Here is a 14,507-nt window from a genome sequence, read left to right as displayed (position 1 = left end):
GCCACGTCCGAAGCCGTCTTCGGCGCAATCCCAGCCGTACGCGTATGGCGAGTACTTAACGTATGTCGTACTCGGCGTATGGCTCTGGGGTCCGTTTGTACTGGACTCGGGCTAGTTTATCCATATAAAAAATATTGCTACCGACTGACCACGAGATATATTCGTCGAGCTCTCCCGGGCGTACCTGAAGAAACCAATCGTCCGCATTTACACGCGTCTCACATAGGTTTTAGCTTCTGTGAATTGCTCGTGCGACATTCAGTAATATTGAATGGTAAAAATTGGCGTATTTAATCGCAAGGGCGCCGACACAGGTAACATTTGTATAATTTGTAAACCATGCACAAGTACAAGTGTCCACGTCCATCAGTGCTCTTACCTCCCAGTATACTTACTTTTATAAATTTATCGTTATTTTATGACATGTTCGCAGGGGATGTTGCGTTTAAAAAAAATACATAACACTCGCTTGCAGTTTTCAAAAGTACCTCTAGAAAATGAAGGAAATCCCGCCAGGGGAGATCTATCAAAGCGGATGTAGGTTGCTATTACAGATTACCTTGGGATGTAAAAAAAGGTCCCAATCTTGATGCGTATGCAAAAAAACAGCATTCCCCTTTTCAAATTCTTAGGGAATCCTGACAATTTGAAAAGGGGTGTGCTAATTATGCTGATTTTTTTGTATTACCCTCTTTTCTGTCACGTTTCCACTATTTTGAAGTTACCCGCTGCGGGCATGCCTCGCTATATTGAACACCAAGACTATTTCCTTTTCAAATTGCCCACCCCCCTAATTCTGAGATAAATGTCAGAGAATTAAATATATATATTTGAGAATCTCTCAGAGTAAGTCTAAGCACTATAGTACGTCTTGGTCGATGGCCTTTTCTGAAATGTTCAACTAGATACTTCAGAGCTTTCTGATTGGCCGTTTTTGATATGATAATGAAAATTTTGATTTAGTGATATATCGCCTGCTTTTAACTCTTTCTTCAGGGTTTCTTAGTTTAATTTCCATTATACTGCGGACAAAAACGTCAACCCTCCACAACATCATCATTCAAATAGCCAAGAGAACGCATTGGTGCGAATAAAGAGCTTTAACAGTGAAACTTACATTTAGTCGGTAGAACAAAAGTTATCGCAAGTTTAGTGAACGATTAATTCTCTAACGAACCGGCAAAGTACTGAGAATTACGGACACACGGGGATCTAAGTACTTCGGAATAATACAGTAGTATTATTTTATTTAAAGCAATAAAGAAGGCCACTTTTATTATCATGAAGCGGAGAAGTCTCGCTCAGCAACATTGCGACTGCAGAGTGTTACTTTTTCTTTTATTGTGTCATCCGCGACAAAAAGTGGGTGTCCGGTTTCATTTGGCCGGTTGTGTTTAGAAAAACCTCTATATTTCTATTCCAACATTCTCTGCGCGTTTTAACATTATTTTCGTGACCCCTAACAAACGGCACTGCCGTTTATCATAGTTATGTATCCGCTAACTGACAGCCGGTGAAGGTGATCATTAGCGTAGGTGGTGTAGACCTCAAGCCGTAGCAAATCGATCTTATCCTCTACACTTACCATTATTCTAACTTGTAAGAATCTGATCACTCGCTTTGCTCGAGCAAAGTGACTTGCCGTGATGCACGACACGCACAGGCCAATGCGCCGTACCATTAGAGCGCTGCCGGGTCTGGAACCCGATACGGGGTACTGGAAGGTGACGACAACCCCTCGATAGGAAGCGAATGAGCGTCTACGCCCAGGCATTCCGAAATAATCATTGTATGGCTGCTTCAATACAATAGTTTACACTTAATTATTGATTTTTACAAATTGGACGACTTTTTCCAATTAGTTATTTTGTATTTACAACAAAGTACTTTATTTTTTCGTAAAATCTAGTTTTTTCTGCTTTGTTTTGCGTAAATACGGAGCTCGGTCTCCAGTGGCTGTTAGCAACGGTCGCTCAAAACGCGAACCTGAGGCGCTCGTCTATACCTTCACGACCAAGCAAGTCTGCAGCTACTTTTTTACTGCCAGCTTGGCGACTTCCAGTCGGCCACCATGAAGCTTCAAGACGACAACGTAACGCTTCTCGATGTGCGCGATATCTTTGATGCGCTCATCGAGAAGCATTCCGTTGTGAAAAAGTATCTTGCTGCCGACGCAAATACGTGGACTTCGAGCGAGCGTGCGTTGTAGCCCTGTCAGGCGCCGTGGACGAGCTGACGAACGACCAGGAGCTGATGTTGCAGCCATTTGAGACGGTACCCGCAATTACGACACCGGACACCAGGCACGGACGCTCACAGGGCTTTGCCGACAGAGTCTTGGCGACTAGAAAAAAGCGGTGCGGTGCAAAGAAGATATTTGATGGTGTGCTTTTCATCCCGTCGACGTCAAACACCGTGGAGCGTCTTTTTAGTGTGGCGAAACATACTCTTTCCCACCATCGCCAGCGTATGCTGCCTATTCACCTTGAAACCGTGTTGTTCCTGAAGATGAATCGGCGTTTCTGGGACGCAAACACTGTAGCAGCTATCGTGAACGCAAAGTAATGTGCAGTGCTGTACATGTAAGTAGGTAATTTTCCAATACACTACTATTGATGTCAATTATTTATTTCTTAAGCTGTAGTTTTTGTAGCAATAGCTTATTTTGGCATGGACCTTCAATATAATTGCAATTGTATTATCGGAATGCCTGTCTACGCCATCCTCTCGGTCAGCGACCGCAGCGTTTACTAAAGTTCCTTGTAGTATCGAAACGCTGTGGCACTCATGCGTATGAGATCGTCGAAGTGCCTTTTCGACGTAGTTTGCTTGACTGAGGAAAACCGTCCGTTTCCCATGATCGAGGCTAGCCTCCACTCCCACTAGTTACCCGACTGGACCCAGATTCACGGGTTCAAACGTTGTAGCCAGAATTTTAGCAGAGCTTTCCATCGAGAGGTCGCACTCATCAGCAGCAAGTCATTGACGTAAACAGTAAGAAGCATCACAATCTCCCCCTGCTCGGAGAGGAAGTACATACCATGTTCAGGCTGGGCCCCAATGCGACGAGATGGCGATGTCTTATTCCTGAGGGGTAAGGGCTCGACTTGGTCGCATATCCTAAAAAGAGCGTCTGCACTGCCTTCGGACTTGGTTTGTGCGACCTTTTCTCTTTTGGAACATGTGCAATACCACACATCCACACACTCGTAGATTGCGAACATCTGGCTTCCGACCGGTGATCATCTCGAAGGGTGTTACTTCACCAAGAGCCTTGGTAGAGCTTATGTTATTCACTTCCACTACGTAGCGTAGTATTTTACACCAGAGCAGTGTTGGTAGTTCCGTCGCTTGTCTGATTGCTCGAACCTTGTTAAGAAGGTTGCCATTTAGTTTCTCGACCAGACAGTTCTCTTCCGGCGTGTACGCGCTCGTCATCTCGGAAGCTGGATCTTGTGCTCCACTAGAAACTTAGTCAACGACTTATTGACGAACTCCTTTCCTTGGTCACAGGAAAACGTCTCGATCACATGTTCACGCTCCAACTGCAATATCAGGTTCATCACGTTGGCAGATGCCTCGTCCTTGGTGCGTAACAAGAAGCACCACTTGCATTTCGACGCTTCGTCTTGTATAACCGGACGTAGCGATTCCCACCGATGGTCTTAAGACCCACGTAGCATACATTAGACATTAGGCGCTCGTAGCATACCTTGCTGCACCTCTCGTGGCGTTTGTAGGATTTTCGCTTCTGCTTGGTCATTTGACACGAGATGCACTTCAAAGGCTTGTCGAAATCCGAAGCCTTCAAAGAGTCGAATCCTGTACCATGTTTTCAGTACGAGCTGTTTGAGTGCTTGTGTGTTGAGATGTACATACTTCATGTGCCATCTCAAAACGGCTGACTGGCGTTCTGCCGCAGTCATCATGTACATTTTTAAAATTTGCAGACACTCGCTTCACCTGCAGCCAATAGTGTCCTATCCGCTTGTGTAGGAGAAGACGCTCGTCCCCGCGATCCAAATGCATCTGATGATCTTCAAGAGGTACCGATTCCGAGTAGGAAGGCACCCATCCTTGCTGCTCCAGTCGCTCAAGACTGAGTAGGTTGCTCATGCCATTGCTAGCATAACGTGTGTCTTCAAGTTCGAATACTACGTCTCGTCCTGAGTTCACGTCCTTCGTGCACACGTTCACATGTCCGACTGCTTCACTACGAAATAATTCATTTTGTCATCCAACAGAAGAAATTGTGCCTTCTTGTAAGCTCGCGAAAGCCGTCCAGTCGTTGCAGACATGCACACCGGCTCGTGTGTCGATCATCCACTCATCCCTGAGAGTGGAGCCGTCAACACCCGTCACCATACTGATAGAGGTTTTGCCATGTTCAACGGACTCGTTTCTTGATCCACCTCATCGTACAAAAGCCACTGATTACGACTTCTGTTTCTTGGTCTGCAATGTAAAGCAGTTCTCCTTGAGATGACCTTTCTTGCCCATTAAGCTTCATGTAAACCATTTCCTACCTTTGTGCATCTGCCGAAGTGACGTCTCAGTACTTAAGATTGTCCTTGAGAAACAAGATCAACTCGAGCGTCAGTGGCAACCAAAATAGATAATGTGCTGCATACAACCCGTGAATACATTTCGCGAATTTGACGCACCACAAAATAATATTTTACGGTAATAAATATTTATCGGGTTTCTGTCCCGATAAAGGCCGGATACCCTGTGCTAGACAGCAAGTGCGCCTTACCTACGAACTCCACGCGAGTACCATACTCGTAAGTGAAGTCTCAGAAGCGGTCGATGGATGTAATCGAAAGCTAGCAAAGTTTGAAACAGCTCCCCAAAACGCGGCAGGAGGCTTGACCCTCACCATTTCGAGCAAATTCGCTCGGTCGCAGCACACGCCCTGCCCTTGGTCACGTCCGCGCTGTACTCGGTCTCCGAACTCGTCACTCCCGTGATCACGCCCGTAGTGCACTCGGTCTCAGCACTCGCCGTGTACTTGGTCACTCCCACCCTGTACTTGTTCGCAGCGCTAGGTGAGTCTTAGGTCTCTCACGCACTGCTTGTTGGCTAAGAATCAGTTGTCAGCTGCTTTTGGCACTTTAGGCCCGGATAAGTGCCGGCGCTTTCAAACGCGTGAGTAGAGTAGTGGATATAGGTATATACTGTATTGCATTCGCGAGCTCGATTTGAACACCAGACGCGCGGAGCGAGCACAACGCTCGAATGGTGCGTTGTGCTGGCAGCTCTCATACTTGATGGCGCGAGCAAAACCTCATTTCTCGATCTCGTCGGCGAACATGACTAGAGATGCTAGGATACAATTTAAAAATCAAGTTCAAATAAGTAACCGCGAAATGATTCACGAGTGTACAAAGATTTTTAGCGCAGCTATGAGCAAGCAGAAAAGGTTACTTTTTGAAAGGACAAGATATGCAAACTTAATGCTACGACACAAGGTATTCCCTGATTTCTGGGGAAGACACGCAGAAGTAGTCGCTCGCTGTGCTGCCTCCTCCCATACACGAAATGCAGTTTATCTTTAAAAAAACCATGCGATGCATCTCACCAACTGGCTGGCGTTCCAATCCGTAGACTAGATTTTACGTCGAGTGACTTCCAGTAGCTTTTTATATGTGCGTAAGATCATTCAACCGACACGCGTATTTTATTCATCCAGTTGTTGATGTGGACCTGCTCACGGGTTGATTTGTAATAGCTCCTTGAAATGGACTCAGAGCTACGTCGTCGTAGCAGTATGCACAATCTCAAGTATTTGATTGTTGTGGAAACCAGGGTTCGACAGAATGATATATGCTATCTTTGAGTCACGGTGCATTTTAATGTCGTGATTTATGCCAACCCATCTGGGGTAACTAAAGTCTGAAACTTGTTTTAGTTGTAAATAGACTGCTGCCGCAAAAGCGTTTTTTTTTTGTGGTGAATGCGTCTCGGCACGGGGTCGACACCCACGGACGGCACCATCATTGAAGTACCAAATATCTGTGTGTGGACTTCCAGCGTAGAATACGGCGCGTGAACACTCCTCGAGCCTTGATGCGCCGACTTCATGACTGAAAAGTAGCAACTTGGAAAACCTGCAATCTTACACGTCGTGTATGTGCGAAATTATGTTTGACTATCCGCTTCAAGAACATAAAACCTCTAATGTCTTCCCACCGGATAGAAGCTGCTAGCTTGTAAAGTAGAGCGCACAACGCCTCGATGCCAGTAGCTTTAGTTCGCTCACGTGTTGTGATGTCTGTGATCTTCAACCGCCCCACTAGCATGCACAGATCCGACTTGTCGAGCCGTAAGCGCGCTGTAAAAGAAGAATTGGACAGCGCATTGACAAAATTGCAAGGAGCACACATTCGAGGGCGAGGAGGCGGCATGCAAGCCAATTCAGCAAATAGCACCGCCTCTTCAACAAACCCGCCAGTCTCCTTCGCATGTTTCCAACTTCAGAGTAGGTAGGCGTGCTTAAACGTTACGATAGACCCCCCCCAAGTGAGCGAGTAAACCAGGAACCTTGGCTGTCGAGAAAAGACGATTTTCCATTAATATGCAACCGCGGTAAATTGAATTTGATGTGTGTGAGAGATCATGGGAGATGAAGTACACACAAATGACGATTTAGCTGCGGCATATTATTTTTCACATTCCGAACCGCAAAAAAAATGCTGCCGTTTCCGGTTGATATCATTGCTTCCGATCGAAAATTTATGTCTGTGATGGTTTGGGGGCATTTGGGCAATCCAAATTTATCCTCCTTTCTATTTTGCTAAAGCCCTCTAGCTAGATTTTGTTTCTCGAACGCAAGGCGATCTTCAATTGTTTCTGAATTTGTTCCAGCTCGCGCACATTCATTTCCATTTCTCTTCTCCTGACGCTTTATGTAACGGGGTACGTAGCCCTAAGTGTATCCCTAGTTACATGAAATGTGACACGTCATTCTTCGGGATATTTGGTACAAGGTACCAAGGTCGTCCAAAGCCAACCATTGGCTGATGACATTGCTTTTCTATCGGTGACTTATATATTCTATTTAGCCCAAGCTTTATCCACCTATAAATATACTCATTTACATTCTACCTTAAATAGGTCACTTCGCTCCCTTTCGATAAAAGGAGACCTGTGAACTGCCGTTCACTGAGGGTTTGTATACTCTCGGAAGCTAACTTCCTCTAGCGCAAGGTGCTGTGTGACCCCGTCACACTTTACCACAGCCAGACATGTATTGGACCGCATTGGAGGGTGGTGGGCAGACGTCTAGGGGTGTGCTGTCGACGTGGGCCCAGCCGTTTCAGGCGAGGGCACGCAGCTTTCATCACCACTTATGTGTTTATCGTCACTGTCTGAATCATCGTTCTAACGTTGAGCGATTCGCTAGCACTAACACTGTCCGACGTGCTGCTCGACAAGCTTGTATCGACACTCCCGCTCTCGCTGCCGGATACACTAGAATCGATTTCACTACCCGAGCTGCCGATTGTGCTTGTTTGCGTCGACACTTCCGCTCTCACTGCCAACCATACTACCGTCGAGGCTGCCGGATGAACTGGAATCGGTATCGCTACCCGCGCTTCTCTTCGTGCTACACGGCAAGCTTATATCGACGCTGCCAGATACACTGGAGTAGACACCACCCCGCTTCGCTGCCCGTCGTGCTGCAGGGCACACTTGCATCGGCGTCAACACCACCATCGTAATTTTCCCGGCGAGGGGGTGCCATAGACGCCCGGCTCCGTGCCTCCGCTCTCGTTGCTGTAATAGTTTCCATTCTGATCGTTGTTCGAGCGCGGACACGGCGTACCGACGGCGTACGGCGATTCACGGTTGCCGTAGTTGGTAGAAGCGTTATCGCCACTCTCACTAGCATAACTATTGGGAGGGGTGTAGCCCTTCTTGCCGGCATAGCTTTTGGGTGGAGTACAGCCACTCTCACCGGCGTGGCTATTAGGAGGAGTGTAGCCGTTCTCACCGGCAGATGAGGTCTCGCTCAAAAAGGGAGAACCGGTATGTGAGGTGCAAGCGCAGCCATGGAGCGACGGCGCAAATCCCGATGTCTGATGCGTCCGTAAAGACAGTGGCGTCGGGGGATGGGCTCGCATCGAAGTACTCGAGGGGGTACCGTTTAGAGACGGAGATTGTAGTTTGTGCCACCACCAGAGGAGGTCATCACGCATTGTCGTGGACAAAGCGATCCGCTTGGAGCGGCGGATGGCGCGCTCGCCGGCGCGTAGTCGCTGGAGGAACACACGCGCCGGTCTCACGCATGTGGCGACGTGACGTAGAGATCCCAACAGAGAACGGTACTAGGTACGAGAGAGGCTGCCGGCGTGAAAGGCCTTCGCTACGAGACGCCAGGCTTTCTGAATCTTCGCCTCTGGTATCGGCACCGAATCGGAGCCTGTGTCAAAGACGAGGCCCAGCACCTTGGGCCTGGAGCTCCTCGGCGTGAATTCGTTGTCGTTACCAGCGCTAGGACCCATCACGACCGTCATGGCGTGGCGCAGAGAACATTCGATGTCAACGCAGTTCGTTCCGGTATCAGATGAGACGTCCATGTGGTCGTCGACCCAGTGGTAGTTATAAAACCCGCTGGGGTGGGCGTCGCTGGTGTATGAACGCTACCGCACCGTCCAAGATACCGTACGTTCCGGAGCTGCCGGCTCACCCAAACGCGGCCGATAGGTCGACTACGATCGCGTTGTCTTCTGAGATGTGGCCATCGAACATGAATACGCGCCCGCTGTGTGTGCACGCGTTGCGGTAGGTCGACGCGACGTCGCCTGCCATCAACTTGGCGGTCTCGAGTGGGTATTATTGGCGACACCGGATGATTTCTTGCGCAACATTTGAGCAGCGCTCAAACGATGCTGTTGGCGTGTCGTCTGTATTCGTGTGAGAGCTGACCTAATCCCGTTCGGGGTAAGAGAGGTCGTGGATTACGCTTCCCGAGACGCGTGGGTCACCGCCGCCTTTGTCGACCACGCCGAACGGGCTGACGAACAGCTCCGGCCAAATTGTTTTGACGTTTGCGTCCACAACGATACAGCAAAAAGCGTCCTGTTCTTTCCTTATGTTGGATCGTACAATCGGAATGCATTGAGACGCCGAGGGGTGGTTGCGGGGGAGCGAATGCTGCTGAGGGATTGGGGAGGTCAAGCGCACATAGGAACCCTCGGAAGCGATGTGCACGAGACCGTCGACATGTTCGTATCATTGGCAGTATGCCCTCAGAATCACAGGCTGTAATACTTTGTTGGGCCGATAGTCTGGGTGACTGGCAGCGAACTAGCTCTGTGAACTGAAGGTGCATTTGTGTGCGCCTCATGAACTTAGACATTGCGTGTTGCGTGGGTTTGTTGATCTCGTCGCGGTTGGGTGCCGTGTCTACGGGATGGCAGAGGGTCGGACAGAAAATTGCAGTTGACTTTACGGAAGGCAACGGAGAGAGAAGCGTCGCGGATCGACCCCCAAAGTCTAGCTCGCTGTAGGCCTGAGTTGTGAACCCGTACCATCGTGGTACGTGATGGCGACGGGCTTAGATCTGTAATACTCACCTGTGGCGGACGATGATGGGCTGCAGAACAGGAGGTTGCGGAGGCTAGTAAACGACACGTGGCCGCAGAAGCACTCGCGGTGGAAAGGCGGCCAGCTATAATGCTGGGGCCCCACCGTGCGCTCCACGTGGGGTGAGAGGAGAGGAGCGCAGGCCGGCACTCGGGCCCGCGTCTTCGGTGCAATGTCCTGCGCTTTAAGCGGGCGGCTGCTCACCGGCATTGGGCTGAGAGCGGTGGGCAGGTGCACACGCATCGAAGGCAAGGTCTCCGTTGGCTGTGCAGCCAGGGGTCCCGTCGGTAAGTGTATTGGGCTGTTGGGATAAGCCATGTGGTTCACAAGAACTCCGGATGTCAGTATACGTGTGTGTATTGAGATTACGACTGAGTCTGGGGCACCGAAGCAGTGGCGAACCAGCAGTACCTCGGCCTCGTCAGGCACGGCGGCGGTCGGACGGTTGCCGGCGACTCAATATCTTGGCGGCGAAGCTCTCCAGCGCAGCGGGGAACTCACCTGACTAGGTGTGTTTTCGGCCGGCCATTCACGTGTCCGTGGTGCCATATACACCCACCGAAGAAGCGTAGGCAAGGATCTACACCATCGGATATTCGTGGGATAATGGCGCGCACGCTGGCTGAAATACCGCTCAGGCGAGCCAACAGACATGCGTCGTCACCTGGATGCACGTGGCGGCCGCGTGAATGGGGCTCGACGTCCAAGGAAGGTGCAGTCGGGCTGGACAGGGGAGGTGTAGTGGGCCCGCTGCAAGCGTTGGTAATATCTTGGAGGGTCATGGCCCATCCAATGGACCTGAATTCAAGTTGCGTCGCTGCGGACGAAAACGTCCTTCACCAAAAGGGGGAGTCGCCAGATAGGTGGACGTATACTGAGCCGAGGTGTTGGCTAACTTCGTGCAGTGTCCGCTGGACACGCTGCGGCATGTGGCTGGGGCCGCGTCCATGTTGGCGACGACAAACTCGCAAATGCAGTGTAGGGGACACGTGAAGAGCTCATGCCACTCAGCGTCCGAGAATGTAACCAGACCTTGTTCCGCTCGAAGCAGGTCAAAGTAAGTATTGCATGCTGGGGGGCGGTGGGGGTGCTGCGTTCGAGTCGTAGTCAATATTGAGATTGGCGTCGGACGATCCAGCGTCGAGCCGAGTGGCTGAGTAGGCGCGAAAATAGTGCATAACGGACGCTCCGTGTCGTTTAAAGTGAAGTCCGGCGGTCGCTCCAATAATCGTTGGGTGGTCATCGAAGTGCACGCACTCAAGCATGCGCATGCCGATGGCAAATGATGTCGGTGTCTCATGCACGCCAGCTGGTGTATACCAGTATGTATATGCGCGGTGAGCAGTCAGGCTGTGAACGGCCAAGGTACGAAGTATCCCCTGGTGCGCAGCGTCGTGGGTGGAAACTGGACCGCCCGCAGACTACACACGTTTGCGGGTGGCAGCAGGCCGGGGGGCTGGCTACCGTCGAAGAAAGGGGGGCCTGTACGGAACCCGAGTCCTTGGCGGCGGCCATTGGGCCCGAAGGATCGGGCGCTGTGACGCCTGGCTGTGCCTGAAGGAGCTGCAGGAATGCAGAGAACAGTGAGGCCGTATCTCGTGGCAGCGTGTGTGGCTCAAATGGGGCCGGACCCGCGACGGGCTGCGACTCGGTTGGGCAGCCGCTTCGTTGGATAACCTCCGACTCAACGGGACGCACGGAGAGGTGGGGGGCGCGAGAAGGGGCCTGGCTGGTGCTGAGAAAGTTGGAGAGGTCGAACGGCTCGCGCGACGGTAGCTGTGGACCGGTGCCGATGGTCGTAAGGTGAGCGACAGGTGAGACCGCAGTCGCGCCTGAGGTGCTGCTGAAGGTGGACTGCGGGCACGATTAAAGGGTTCTAGGCGATGAGGGAACACCCGCGGACGTGGGTTGGGGTCGGTGATGGGCTCCGAGCTGGCGAATGCTGGGCGCGGCCCTGACAACGTGAAGCATCGGATGGGTACGAACCGGGCCGGCGGGTCGGGGGGGGGGGTACCGTCGAAAGAGAGCGTTGTTCAGACGGAATCGGTAGTGGCGTCGCCTGAGTAGGTTGGGAGGACGTTGCAGATACAGTGGCCACCGCCGGCTGCAAACGGATCCGAAGGGGAGTAAGTGTCGATACTAACGAGCTTCCGAGGGCCATGGCGGTTGCTCGAGCTGCCTGTGCAGAGGTCTCCTCCTTGTCGAGTATGCGACGCTTCTTCTGGCGCCGAACCTCCACCTATGCCATAGTTCTCTTCTTTCGCTTAGCGAAGCGCGTGCTCGCACGGACGCGCGCGTCTGGTGTACCAGCTGCTGCCACGAGCGAGACTGTCTCTGAGCCTGTCGATGGAGGTCCCGACGCTGGGGTCGAGGATGGGTGCGACGAGGATGGCGGAGAGACCTAGACCGGGGACTCTGCAGACGGCGGAAGCGACGCGTCAGAGTGATTAATATTACCGGATACAGCGCAAAAATCAAAATTTAGCAGGATTACTCTCAATGGTCCCAGGCCAAATAGTCGATGATCGAACCCCTTGTGTACAAAGGTAATCATAATGCTAGTTTCAGCTTTCTTCTTGACCAGTACCACGAACAGTTCGTCAGCGAGGCCAATACCTATCGCACACACAGAGTCAACCTTAAATTCGTCATGCATTCGATGACACGTATTTGTTTAAATTTTTTGGCTTGCATGCTACAAATACAATCTTCCCAAAAAGGACAAGAAAAGTCTACCTAAGGTGGCATTGTGGACTTTCGTTGCGGTGTGGGTGACTATATTATCATTGGTCGAGCCTTTATTTCTAAAACCTCGACACTACTTCGATAGTAGTCGCAAGCCTTTCTCGGCGCCAAAGGAGTCCACAATCGGACCCAATTTCGACGAGGTGTTGTCAGCTATTTATCCTGTTCAGGTAGGCCAGATAGCCGTTGTACACCGGTGCGTATTTTTCCTTTTCCGACACTTTCAGCAAGTTCGCGATTTTGTTCTTCGAGTAGCCGTTCTCATACCACTTCCTGTACACGTCGTTAGCATCGTCGAAATCTGTAATGACTTTCCTGGCCAATGCTTTTACTTCCGCTCTTGTCGTCAGATGAAATCCTCGCTCTTGCATGCTTTCTTCTCGCTCTCGAAGAAATCTTCTGTCGACGGCATCGACGTTCACTGCTGCACTGAGTGAGTGGACGAGGACTGGTGACTCCATTCTCGAGAGCTTGGTCTGATCGGAGCTCGTAGCCGCGTTACAGGTCACAAAATAGCTGATGACCATCGATGCTGACAGAATCGAGTACAGACGCATTGTTTACAGCGCTTGGAGAAGTAAAGCTTTCTGTCGAAAAGGCGAAATGAGGATGCCACCGTTGGAGTTATATTATATACTGAACTATTATATATATAATGAAGTATTATATACTGTATTAACTTGACCGTCAAGTTTGTAGGAGACCTCTGGACCAGACCGCCACAAGACGTTCAGAAGAGATGTGGCATTGTCAAATTGACAATTGTCACAGTGACAATACTGTACAGGAAACTTACGTTTACGTGGTAAGGGACTATAATAATCAGCGGTACAGAAACAGCATACGAAGAGAGTGTAATGGACGACATTAAGTAGACAATTTTAAAGTCAAGATAAAATTCTTAAGATTTCGAGGAAATTCAACATCCTCGGCCGGAGTCACTGTACAAAGTATTTCTGCAGCACTATACGCAACAAAACCATGTTTTTTTTCTAGCTGCTAGTGGGCGCATCCGGGTTGAAGTCCAGTCGCCAATACACGCTACAAATTGTAACATGTAACTTACTAGGTTTCGTCAGAGAACTATAAGGCCGTGTTCGAGTTGAAAAACCTTATTTTTGCTAAAAGGAGGTATTTCATTTACTCTGCCTAATTTTAGCAGCTCAATCGAAAATAGCTACTTCGTGAAGATCAAGTCTACCACCAATTTGGAAACCAAGCATTTCAAGGCATTTGAGATTTTTTTTCTAATAAAGGTATAAAATCTAAGAAGATGAGATTATATTTACTTTAATCAGGTTATTGCAGATAAAATGCCAGAGACTGACTGCACCAAATTGAGAGCCGGTACACATATGCTCGTGCTTTAAGTATTACAGAAAATGTAGGCCGCTTAGGCTCAGCCCAGCCTGAGCGGGCCTACATGTACTGTACACCGAGATGCTTACATGCAGGACTTTCTGGGTCCTTCATGCAAGCTGCATCTCAACCGCCAATTGAGTTAATTATGCGTAAACATTTTTTAACCAAAAAAAATTAAAATCGTGCAGGAGGACGACTTTGCACAGACACGCCTAAAAAGTGCAGCGATGAGGCAGATACATGTATTACTTCAAGTATTGTACAGTATGTCAATCTCTTTTTTTAAAGTAAGCTTCGTATCTCCGTAGTAAATTTAAGAAGGATTGTAGCCAAATTTCGCACCCAAAATTACCACACAGTACTTTTAGTTCGCGTAATGAAGAGATATTGCTGGTTTACGGGAGAGCTCTTGCTTGCTCGATCATTTTCGTGCGAGTTGTTCTGCACACTCACTTTTAATAATGCATGTACCGTACGGACATGGCTTATTTCTTGCACTAACGTACTGCCCACTTTGAGTTTATTTTTTGCACAGCACTCCGCAACATGATGTAGGCCCGCTCAGGCTGGGCTGGGCCTAAGCTGCCTACATTTTCTGTAATACTTGAAGCACGAGCATATGTGTACCGGCTCCCAATTTGGTGCAGTCAGTCTCTGGCATTTTATCTGCAATAACCTGATTAAAGTAAATATAAACTCATCTTCTTAGATTTTATACCTTTATTAGAAAAAAAAATCTCAAATGCCTCGAAATGCTTGGTTTCCAAATTGGTGGTAGACTTGATCTTCACGAAGTAGCTATTTTCGAT

The 14,507-nt window shown here is 49.5% G+C and overlaps 1 protein-coding gene across 1 annotated transcript; it reads right to left on the bottom strand.

Moving 5' to 3' along the window:
* Nucleotides 1-12,485: 12,485 nt before the first annotated feature.
* Nucleotides 12,486-12,893, bottom strand: PITG_05918 (secreted RxLR effector peptide protein, putative; the record flags this gene model as incomplete). The annotated part of the gene is made up of 1 exon (XM_002998110.1): nt 12,486-12,893. One exon carries the CDS (start codon nt 12,891-12,893, stop codon nt 12,486-12,488), a length of 408 nt encoding a protein of 135 aa, XP_002998156.1.
* Nucleotides 12,894-14,507: the final 1,614 nt, after the last annotated feature.

Source organism: Phytophthora infestans, genomic scaffold, assembly GCF_000142945.1.
Source record: "Phytophthora infestans T30-4 supercont1.9 genomic scaffold, whole genome shotgun sequence".
NCBI lineage: Eukaryota > Oomycota > Peronosporomycetes > Peronosporales > Peronosporaceae > Phytophthora > Phytophthora infestans.
Note: the sequence above shows the minus strand (reverse complement) of the source record. Positions and strands in the feature narration are given on the sequence as shown.